This window comes from Neopelma chrysocephalum, unplaced genomic scaffold (assembly GCF_003984885.1).
Source record: "Neopelma chrysocephalum unplaced genomic scaffold, ASM398488v2 Primary Assembly neopelma1_26, whole genome shotgun sequence".
NCBI lineage: Eukaryota > Metazoa > Chordata > Aves > Passeriformes > Pipridae > Neopelma > Neopelma chrysocephalum.
Window position 1 is genome coordinate 15,947,651 of NW_020897695.1, and position 12,008 is coordinate 15,959,658.

Sequence of the window (12,008 nt, forward strand, 5' to 3'; positions counted from 1 at the left end):
GCTTCCTTGGGACTAGAAGAATTTGTTCCAGGCATCCCTCAGAGGAACTGATTTATGATCATAGTAGGTAATTTTAACATCATCAGTTTCTATCAAGGGATCTGAAATGCATAAAACAACGAGACGAAGTGAAGTATGATGGAAGGGCTGAAGAGTGATCACAGATAATGTGGGTGGGATTAATAAAAGAGATATAAAAGTGAAGGGTACTCAAAGGAAGCCACCTCAACAGTATTGCTGCCACTACCAAAATAACATAGTGAAAGTAGAGGTGATGGCAGAGAACAAGGGGAAAGATAACAAGGGAACACCTCTGAGATTAACACTTTGTGAAATAAAACTGAAGTCCAAAAAGGGACAGACTTGCTACATCACGCACCTAGAGGAGATCAGCATTGAGTGTAGTCTTGAAATAACTATTACAACAGTAGAGTGTTTGAAAAGAATAGGAATTTTAAAAAAATAACACAATAATGACAATCTCAATAGATGATGTTAAACCGCAGAAGTGAGTTAAAAGAAGACATTGAGGCACTGGAGTTGTATTTGAAAATGTTCCTCTTCTAATGAGACAAACTCTCTATGCTTGAGACAGATGAAAAAAAATGAAACAAAGTCTAATTTATTCGGATTAAAATTGTGCTATCATCAATGTGAGATTATAGGGGACCAACAGTTGTAGAAGCAGGCTGTCAGTTGTGGTGCAGAGAAGTCCCCAGCACAGCAGAGGACAAATGCTTCCCTAGGTAGGTGAGTGCAGAACTTCCTGTGCATGGGAAGGAATCAGATGTCCTACACAGTTGGGGGAACTAAGTGTTTTAGAGTGTCAAAGGCTGTGTTGAAAGCCATTGTGAAATGGACCACAGGTTTTCAGTAATCACACTTTTCAGCTTGTCAGAAGCAGAGTATAAGGTGAAAGGTTGCAGTGCTACCCAACCTGATGGCACTAAAATTTGCCTTCTGGATAAAGAAAGCATTTCGTTGCTTCACTAGTGAAGCAAGTAACTGCCGACATGAAAGGGGCATGAGAAGTGAGAGAAATTAGACTTGCGCAGAACATAACTAAATTTGGAACTAAACAAAAGAGTCCTTCAGTAGAGGTATACTTGAAAGGTGACATACTGATGCCATGATGTTTTCATGATTTGAAGTGTGCTTGACACCAACATGTTCAGGTTTGAGATCATTGCGGTGTCCAAATTACCCCAGTTTTGTAGCCTTTCTTGGTGTTGCCATGCATAGGGATGGAACTATGGGCAGTTTCAGCCTATAGGCCTGGCTTCAGGAGTGGCCTTTTATTTTGATTGACATCATCATGACACATGAGCTCATTCCTGTCACCTAAAGCAGTACATTTCTGTTTTATTGCAGTGGAATCGTGGGTCGGCGTTTACACCGTCAAAGACTGTTACCCAGTTCAGGAAACCTACACGAAGAATTACAGCGTGACAACCTCCACTCGCTTCTTTGATATACATCTGGGCATTGCTGACCCCTCGGTCTTTACCCCACCAAGCACTTGCCAGACAGCCCAGCTGACAAGGATGAAAGATGAATGCTGATTATGGACACTGGCTGACCTGGGCAAACACATATTAGCCGAGAGGATGGTCCTTAATAGTCAGCTGCCAATGTCTAACCTGATTTTTCAAGCTAATTGTTGCTCTTTTGGGAATTTGTAAGTTTTCACTTGGAAGAGAACATAAACATACAACTAAGTGAAATATATAACACAAAAAATCTCTTTCAATCACATTAATCTGTTCAGTGATGCACTTGCAGTATTATATAGCTACCACTAAGATAATATTTCTAGATACTATTTATTTAAGCTGTAGTTGATTTTCCTTTTGCAAAGGTTTCGTTATTTATTTTTTTCGAGAGAACAAAGCATAAGCAGACTGCAATACAGGTAATGTCTAGAAGGAAAAGCTAGATGTTATTGTCACTTCTGGGGACTTGAGGGGAAACATGAGCTGAGTAAAACCTCATCCCTAAGTGAAAAATACTGTTTTAAACAATATACATCAAAATTGTGGAAATTTATTCTTTTGGTTTTACTTTGCTTTGTGTTCTGTTTGTTTGGGGTTTTTTTTCTTTCTACTCTTCAGGAATCTGGTAGTCTAATTTTCAAGCTTATTTTTGTTCTTTCTAAAAAGAAACTGGAGTAGCTTTATTCATGTAATTCTAGCTGACATGCAAAAAATACTTTTCTGTTTCTTGGGACAATGGTGTGAAAGGAAGGGAAGGAGGGAGGGGTACACCTCCAAAAACAGTAAGCCAAAGTTTTCATTCATTTACTACATTTTTGGGGAAGGGTTCCAGTAGGATGCGATGAGATATTTTTCAGTCATATTTTGCTTCAGCACTCACTTTTCAAGGCAATACTGGCTTTAACATTAAAAGGTATTGTACTCTAAATGACTTTAATATTTAGTAGCTGTTTTCAAAAGTCTTTCTTCAGAGTGTAGAAACAGCTTTATAATTCCAGGTAGATGTGAAAAAAGGCCATTCTTAGTGCATAGTTAGTAAAGGCAGAATCATATTTCACACAGTGCCCTGTGGTCTGGATGGAGTGAAAAACGGAGGTGTGTCACCTGCGTAGGGAGGTGGGAGAGAGGAATGGGAGGGAGAGGTTTTAGATGACCTCTGTGCAGTGTGGCAGCAAGGCACTGCAATCTAAACGGACATGACAATCTTGCTTTCTTTTGCATCCACTGCATTGATGCCTGCTTTGTTTGCTGTTTCATCAGCATCTAAAATCTTATTATCTCCACACCCTTTTCTGGTGTTAAGTGCAACTAGCCAAAAAAGTACAGGAGGCACACATATTTTGCGTTAGAAAATTCAAACCAAACTTTCATGTGCCTTCAGGCTCCCAGAAGTCTGGAATAGTGATGGGTTTTGCACTTTTACTGAATGAAATTAATTGATTTATTCTGTAAGACATGCATTTTATTTATTATTTGCAAATAAATTTAAAGACAGATTCTTGTCCTCTTATACATTTTGGGTAGTTGTTTGCTCCAGAAGTTCTCTGGCTGTAAACAGTGCAACACTGGGAAGTTCAGTGTCTCTGAAAGAGAGATGCTGGGCTGGCTTTTGGTGCTTTATATGGTCATAGCTTTTTGTGCGTAAGCAAGTGGGACAGTGGTTATTTTACTTTCAGAGTTGTGGTTAGAATGGCATTTTACTTTGCCCCGTGCCTAATGAAAGCACATATACATGTGGGTTGAAATTTAGCTAGTTCATTAAAAAATTTCTCTTGTACAGGGCCAGTTCACTGAAACATGCTAGTGGAAAGAAGGATTGGATTTCCTTGAATTTAGAGTGCATTTATTCTGTACTTGCCTTCTGTATTTTTTGTGTCAACCTAAATGCTAACTGCATATTGTTCTCATTAGGACAATGATTAACATGCATTTCTTAATATGTGTCTTGTTAGAATCTGGAAAATATAATAAATCTAGCTAGCAAACATGAAGATGTGGTACTGTATCCTTTTGGATGGCTTTGTTGCGGTTGAGCAGGTAGCTGGGTAATCCGAGTGTTTGTATTATGTTTTGCTGACAGTGATATAATTTCTAGCAATAACATTAAATGTTCCTTTAAATATAAATTTGCAAAATTCTGGTACTCAAAAGTGCTTTAAAAATTTTGCTGTGACATACAGGGCAATTTTATATGCCTAAATATGTACCTCTAAAACAATGCTGTTGTCTTCATGTTTATGCTCTACACATTCAATAAAGAGAGTTGTCAAAGAGATGTCAAACAACAAAATTTAGGATTACGTATTTTAAATTAGCCGCGGACTGAATATGAAGGACAATGTGCGTATGCCTGGTTTGTTATCTTTGTTATGATTTGCTTTGGTTTGTTGTCATGTACCACAAGAGACATTTTGTCTTTATGCAACTATGCCAATGACTCAATAGGAATGAGGATAAAAAGAATTTAAGGTAGCTGTATAGTATGCCACCATAATTGAGTAAAAATGGGAGTTTCATGTGTCTGATAGTCTGGGAAATTTGTTTATCATAGTTATTTGGTGGAAAATTAATAATAAATTGGTATGTACATGAGTTAGATTGTATTCTGCAGGATAACAGTGACAGAAACTGGGAGCTGGATAGCCTCTGAGACAAAGCTGATTTTGTGAGATTTCCAGTGTTTCCTGGTTTCAGCTGGGCCAGAAATAGTGCAAACAGAGATCTGTCTGCTATATTTTTATGTTTCTGCTTGGAGGCTTTGCTGAAAGCAGGATGTGTAGAAACATAGCATTGTTTTATTTAGAGTTAACCAAACATTCCTGAACCTCAAAGAAAGGTTTAGTTTGAGTTTGGGGAGGAGATCTGGGCATTTAGTTCCGTTCCTATTTTAACAGTTTGCTTAAACTCAAGTATTAGGGACATATTTTGCTGCCTGAATCCATGCTGCACACCATGGAAGTGGTGCCATTTACCAGGGCATGCCAACTTTTATGTAGAATGTAGGAAGAAACAAGATAATCCATAGTCAAAGCAAGTTTTAGTCAAGAAATCTCTAAACAATACAGTATTCTCATTTTGGGACACTAACACAATTAGTCTGTTTCTCACCTCGAAGTTCATTTCATTCTAGTGTTCACACTTACTCCTTGTAATCTTGCATGTCTTTTCCCACCACCCTTTACTTCCTAATGTCAGTAAAGTCCACTTCCAAAAGAGTGTTTACAACCCTCACTTGCATGTTTTTCAGCAGGAGTTCAGCACCTAAATACCTGATGGATCTGAGCTAGATTTGATCTCTTTAGTTTTGCCAGCTGTCCCATGTCAAGTTCAAGAGCAGTGCCAGCCATAACAAAATGTGAGCAAGATATGCTGAACTACGTGTAGATGGTCCAACAGAAAGACCAGCGTTGGCTCAGGTGCAATTTCTGGTGTCCCAAAATACCAATTGATGAGAAGTTTCCACAAGGCTGTTGCATCACATCCTGCATTTCCTATATCCTTGGCCACAAACTGGTGATGGAGGCAAACTGCAGGACATTCCCAAATGACAGAAAGGCACATCAGGAGATCATCAGCTAGTTGCTTTCTCCCTAGCCGTGAGGAATAAAGATTTCAAAAGAGCACCCACACAAATAGACAGAGGTCTCTGACTGTAAAGATCCAGAGGTCTCCATCAGCTACCGTTCCAGGAGGCTGAATGTACAGTATGGGCTCAGACGCATGCAGATTCAATCTCCACATCTGCGCTCAGGCATAGGAACAAATGAAGCAAGCTTGGAAGGCTTTTTAAACACTTCTGAGCATTTACTGTTTGGTAAGGGAAGAGGAAGAAAAGCTTATGATCCAATGGGCAATCCCAGAAAACTGTCAGAAATGTGGGATAAGAATGATGAAATGCTGCTAAGAAGATGTTAGAGTAAATTTCCAAACACTAATTTGAGAGCTTACTGGTTTAACACTCTCCAGGGTAAAGATCCATGTGGTTTGATTTGGCTATTTCAGCAAAGAGCCTGAAACTGCATACTGAATTAAATGATGCACATATTTATGGTATGATATTTTGTTTGAAACAAAGACAAATAGCCCAGCAGTGCACATTTTGCAGGCATGAGTGTGTGACTGATGACCTGCCTGTTTACCTACAGGAGTATACTTGCCTTTAAAAGGATGCTGCCTGCTGCTTCTGAACACTGAAAAATTACTCTTCTCACCACTATGTCCACAGGAACCTGCTTCAGACTCCTTTCTTTACTGCTCTGCAAAGTGGGAACAGTAATTCTGCTTTCCACCTGCTCTTGCCTTCCTGACTGTGTTAGCTCTGGGCCAAAATCACTGCCTCAGCCAGTGGAGCCCACAGAGGCCTGGAGGCATTTGTGCAGTAGCACAAATGTCATAGAGGGTTCCCAGCCTTTGCCTTACCAATGTGTAATAAAATTACACCTGAGTGTTACATGTCTGGGGTTGCCCTTTGCACCCCTGCATGCTTACTCAGTGCATGGGGGTGTTGCTCATGCGCTCAGCACCTGCCCGTCACCTTTTACTGGGCTCAGCTCAGGCTTTGTTGACGCCAGGCAAAGGGACTCGTGAGCAAAAGGAAAGGAGAAGAAATGCAAGGAAAGCCTGCTGAGCTCACCCCGCTCCCCGCTAAGGTTTTTCCCACGCTTGCCCAGCACTGATAAACAGCTTTGACGTTCCTGAAACAGCAGCAGCTGAGTTGCCAGCTCTACGCCACAGCCCATGTCATGCTGAAGGAGAGGGTAGGGTTTCACCCTCTGCACTAAAATTATCCTTCAGGCCAGGCCAGCGCCTTAGTTTTGTTTTTAGTGGAGAACACATGCCTGCTCCCATCACCCCTGCCACTGCCATCCCAGCCTGGCTGGCAGGGGTTTGTGCTCATGCCACCTGCCCCAGTCCCTCAGTCTGTGACAGCCCCCCGGGTGGTAAGATAGTGCTCTTTATCCTGTCCCCACTGTCCTGTCTTCATTCCCCGCTTCCCAGTTCAAGCAAGGGTCTGTCAGGGACCTCACTGTACCCACACAGAGGCCTGACAGGTCTTTTTTTCTTTCCTGTAGGGCTTTCAAAGAGGTGGGAAAAGCTCTTCCTATCTTCCCACTGCTGTGCTATTTTGAAATTAATTTTTTATGTGGTTTCTTCAGCTGTTTCCTTTCTTCTTTATATGAAAGCTGCCTCTGTTAATTTTTTTTGGGGGGGGGGCAATTTATCATATGGATGCTGAACTTGGGGGTTTTTTTACCACCCTATTGGCACCAGGTAGCAGCCCTTGCTTATTGCTGCAATATCTGAGTGACTTGTATAATGAAGGACATTATTAATGCTCATAGGAGCTTGCACTGGTAAGAGCGCAGGAGATGGAAATGCTGAGAGTAATGATGAGTGACAGCACAGATACTCTTACTGGTGGCCCAAGTGACTACCAAATATGATGACAGTGTTAAAACTCTGGGCTCTGGAGAAGCTGTAGACACTTAACCCCCCAAGAAATACACCACACCTCTCCAAAGGAAATGGGGAGATATGCTGGGCAGCCCACACTGCTGTTACTTTATTAAAGTAAAATCCTGTAATAAGTCCTGTATGCATGACCATAGGTCATCCTCAAGCAGTTGCTGCATAGAAGGGTAAAAAACCAGATGTTTTCACCCAGCATTCTTCTACAGATATTCTGTAAAACTTAGTTATTTTCAGAAAATCTTTTGGATTAAAGAAATAGTACTGATGCCTAAAATGGAAGAAAATAACTTTATATTAATATAGATAAAATAAAGATCAGGTCTTTAATTAAAGTGCTTTAGGCATACTAAATACGTAAGTGCAGCACACAGCATAGGGCTCCTACAATTTTATAACACTAATTAATTATCATATCTAATGGATACATCCAACCCAAGAATTGTCTTGCCCCAGAACCCCCCCTCAGGTCTGCCCCTTGGCACACCTCCCTGGAATTGAATAGGAGGTCTCAAGACCCCTTCCTTCTTCACCATTATCATCTTCAGCATCACATGCCTCCTTTGGAGCTTCTCCAAGGTTTCCAGGCCTTCTAGGTTGCTTTGACTACAATGACGTCTTATTTAGTCCTTCTAGGTATATGTCCCAGACAAGATGTACTCATTAAAATCTTTTTCCTTGAAAATTATATTAAACAAGATTTGAAGAATTTTGAGAATTTGACAAAAAGTATGAGAAAAGGGGGTTTAGTAACTGTTAACTGCTATTTTACTGTTAGAAACTATACAGCTATATTAAAAATCTATATGCTACAAATCTTAAGAATTGGTATGTAGAAAATTCCAAAGATTTGTAGTTAAACAAAATCTGTATCTATAAAGCAATCTGTAGCTTTAATATAAAGTTTTTCAGCCTTAGAACTTCTACTTTAAAATAATAAATAATGCAGCCTTTCAGAAGGACTGAACTCTGAATAATTACATTGACTGGTATTTAGCTTTGAAAGAAGATGCTTCTGTTGAAGACTTCAATGGGAGTTCTTGCCTAAAGCTGGCTACTTTTCCAACCATACCAGTTGAGCTAATGAAAGATATTTCCTCTTCCTGCAACCCCTGTCCTGTCAAAGGCATGGTGTTTCTTTACTAGTGCATGGGCTCAGTACTCTCCAGACTTCCAAAGAAAAATGATATTTTATGCCAGCACAGGATCTTTATTTTTTGTAGTCAAATGTGCTTACTTGAACACAGAGCAGGCTATGAGCAACTGGTAGTATTCCTTACCATGGGACAAATCTTACCCAAATTGAAGACATATTTCCCTGTTTCCAGCCTGCTGGGACATCCTAGAATGGAAATCTCATTCAAAAATCTGTAAGGTTCATGCTCCATGCAGGTGAGAATGGAAGAAAAACAGCGGTGAAACAGCAAGGTGAAAAAAGAACTGAGACAAAGCAGAATTAAAGTATGCCAGCAGACTGGTAGCCCCAAAACCAGACAACCACACCCCAAAGAAGAGAAGGGGGTAGGGGAAAGAAAGTAAGAAGATGGAGAACCATCTTTGCATGCCCCTTCTCAGCCTGTTTTATAGGCTTATAGAAAAGACATGGCAGACAAATCCAAATTAAAAGATTTCTAAACATCAGCATTTCTTTTCAGGCAATACACATCCCTGAAAGACCTGGCCAGTCCGACAAAGCACCCATGAGGTTTGTTCACAGGACACTGTTCACTCAGTGCCTGATGGCCCTGTGAGGACCAGTGCACGGCTTTTGGGTGCCTTGCAGATGGAAGGAGGCCTTGGGTGGACTTGATCTTTCAGGCTCAACGCAAGGAAGTACCAAACATTTGCACCTTCCACTGGAGTGGATAGATTAAGCGTGAAATAATCTCTAGCCGGTGGAAAGAAACAGTCGGCACTTATGACCCTGTTCTTTTATTTCCAAGAAAAGTTTTCCTAACTGAACTGCTGAATTTGGACATTGAAAGCACCCAGCTCCCTTCCATTTAATTTCCACATTGTGCAAGCTCACACTGCCAAAATGATATTGCCCTTAGTATTATTTTTCCAGCAGTCTCACTCTTACAGATGTGGATGAAAAGGACTGATGGTCCCTCTGGGAAACATTAGGAGAAGTAATCAGAGGGAGCAGTCCAGAACAAAGAAAGGCGGGACATGTTCCCATCCACCTGTTGTCTTTCCCATCACTGAGCCACCCGAGCTGGACTTGTGAAATTGACAGTCGCAAAAATTAAGCCACAGGAAGCAAAGCACTGTGCTTCAAAGACTGGGACTAATTTTGCCTATATTAGAGCAGTGCTAGCATGATGTCAGACGTTGCTCACTAACAAAATCTCCCTCTCCAGAGGATCTTTTTAAACAGCAGAAGGAAATGTTGTATATTACCTCCACAGTGAAACATGTCCCTGCCAGCCAAAAGCACTAGGCAAGGGCAGCCAAGCACAATATATCTTTAAAGCTTCCTCCTTTATTTCTAGAGCAGCTGCCTGAAACATGGCTGGGACAGAGCTGTAGAGGAGGGAGACATAGGTGGTACGTGTTTGGTCAGGTGTCTTGAGTGCTGAACTTTGGATCGCCTGAACCGGAGGGTGTGAGCAGAATCACTGCACTTGAGTGCTATGAACAGCACTTGCTTTGTACAAAAAACTTTGGCATTAAAGTGCCCTGCTAGGTAACAGCAGGTCATAGGAAAATGTTTGGGATAAGATATAAGCCTCAGATCAGTCCATTGATAGCCAGAGTTAAAAACAAAAATAAAAGAAAAAAGCCAAGTGACACCTGCACTTCCAAAAACATTTCCATCTATAGTGGTTGAAGGATGTGACTATTTTTTTATTTTAATGTGGCACTCAGTGCTAATTATATAGGAAGTTGTTACTTCCAGTCTGGATTGTTGCTAGATACAGCACAATACGGGAATGCATTTTGTACAGCCAAAGCTAATTGTTTCAGGATGTGCTAGTTCGGCATCCATTTGCATGTGGCCACTGTCAGAAGGCCCTGAAATGGCTCCAGGCTGAGGGAGAATAGAGATTGGACATCTCCTGGGAGGCATGACCAACCTGTGGAACGAGGAGGCAGGTCTCACTCACATGCTCAGCAAATAGCCTATCATCAGTGCTGGGATCAGGAAGGAATTTACCTGTGAGACAGATTGGCACAGTTTCACAGGAGTTTTTTGCCTTCCTCTGCAGCATCAAGCATGAGCACTGGTCAGGTCTCCTCCAGTCCCTTTTGGCTAGATTGCTGCATGCTGTTCATCCACCACGATATTGGCCCTCGTGCCCCACATCTGGGGAAAGGCAACTTTCTAGGCTCCCAGGGTTGACCCTACGGGTGGCCCCCAGGGATTGCTTCTTGTTCTTTGTGGCGTTGAGCACAGCCCCCCATCAGCTTGGTTCTTGCACGCTGCACTTGTGCCTCCAAGGCACCACTCATGCCCTGGCTCACTCTGGCTCTCTGGCCCATTGCAAACACGGAGCAGGAATGAGCTCTGCTCTTCTCTTGGCTCCATTTCCCCACGGGTTCTTGCTTCTGCAAAACAGCTTGTGCTTGGAAGGGCTCCAGGCTTCCAGCCCCATGAGAAGCTGCCACTTTTCGGCTATCCCTGTGGGCAATACAAGCTCCAGGCAGGCATAAGAGTGCTTTTCATGCATCACTACTCAAGAAGCACAGCAGAGTAAGCTTCGGAAGGCAAAAGTTGTGCCTCATAAGTGTGTCATCAAGATGTGTCATAATTTGGAAAATACCACGCGTCTCTCCTTCTTTTGCGTGTGACTGTTACTGACCCTCATTCTTGTCTTCAGGAAACAGGGACTGCTTGACCTGCATTCCTGCTGCCATATTATCTGAGATTTTGCATCCAAAGTGTTATATGACATTGGTTGCTGTTCTTTCTCCTCAAAGGCTAAAAACCAAAATAATTTAAAAACAGAGAAAAAAAGAATTATAAACTAGGTGGGGGAACATTTGGGGTTTGGGTTTTTTGCATGCCAAAATACAAATTCATACATAAAAAATTCATCATCAAATAAGGAGAGGAAATCACATTCTTAAAACTTTTGAGATTTTTTTCTAGAAAACCTTCTTTGTGCATGAGTCGGCTATCTGCTTTCCTGTTTCTGGTAAAGCTTAATATTTTATAGATAATTTTTTTGTTTTTTTCAATATCAGTAACGTATTTTCAGGATTATTGTATGATCTGTAGGTTAACCCAGTGTCTGTCTCTGATTTAAAGGATACTGGGTTCACCTGGCACCCCTTCTTTCGGCTCCAGGCAGTCCCATTGTTTGGGTTATTCTGTATGTCGGGCTTCAGGAAGGATATGTGGTTAAAATAAATATGTCCTATGAAGGAATGGTGTTTACAGACCAGCATGTTCATTCTCTGCAGAGCCTGGGTGAAGGACTCTTACCAGGAAGATGAACATAATTCATAATCTTGCCAGAAACCCTATGGGAAAAATTGCCTGGAGAGGTGGAGTTCACAGCAACTATGTTGGATACAAACCATGCCATTAACTCTTTGCCACAAGAGACGAGTGAGACAGAAATCAGTTTTGCCCATGTAATCCCAATAGTTCTGCACAAGATTTGGGGGATTTGCGATGTTCTGGCTCTGATGTTCCTCTGTCAGACTTTAAGCGATGGTTTTTCAAACTAAACTGAGGATTGCAATAACCTGCTCCTGGCTACACCTGCACATTGTGATAATGGTTGCAAGAACCGGTCCTGAAACAGAGTCAGAAAAATAAAATCCTTATATCTTTTCTGTTGCAAGTGGCTTTGAACCATTCTCACACATGATGGCATTGGGTACTAGGGAGAAGAGATCAGCACCTCCCTCTCCACTTCCCCTCTTCAGGAAGCTGCAGAGAGCAGTGAGGTCGCCCCTCAGTCTCTTTCTCTCCAAACTAGACAAACCCCCTGTCCTCAGCTGCTCCTCAGAGGACATGGCTTCCAGCTCTTTCACTATTTTGTTGTCCTTCTCTGGACACATTCAAGGATCTTCACATCCTTTTTAGATTTT

The 12,008-nt window shown here is 41.6% G+C and overlaps 1 protein-coding gene across 1 annotated transcript in view; it reads left to right on the forward strand.

Moving 5' to 3' along the window:
• The window catches only part of EPDR1 (ependymin related 1), a 31,048-nt gene extending 27,038 nt beyond the window's left edge, over positions 1-4,010 (forward strand). Inside the window, exon 3 of the mRNA XM_027676112.1 lies at positions 1,372-4,010. Within this exon, the coding sequence (XP_027531913.1) occupies positions 1,372-1,562 (191 nt within the window). The 3' untranslated portion in view covers positions 1,563-4,010. The remainder of the gene's footprint in view (positions 1-1,371) is intronic.
• Positions 4,011-12,008: the final 7,998 nt, after the last annotated feature.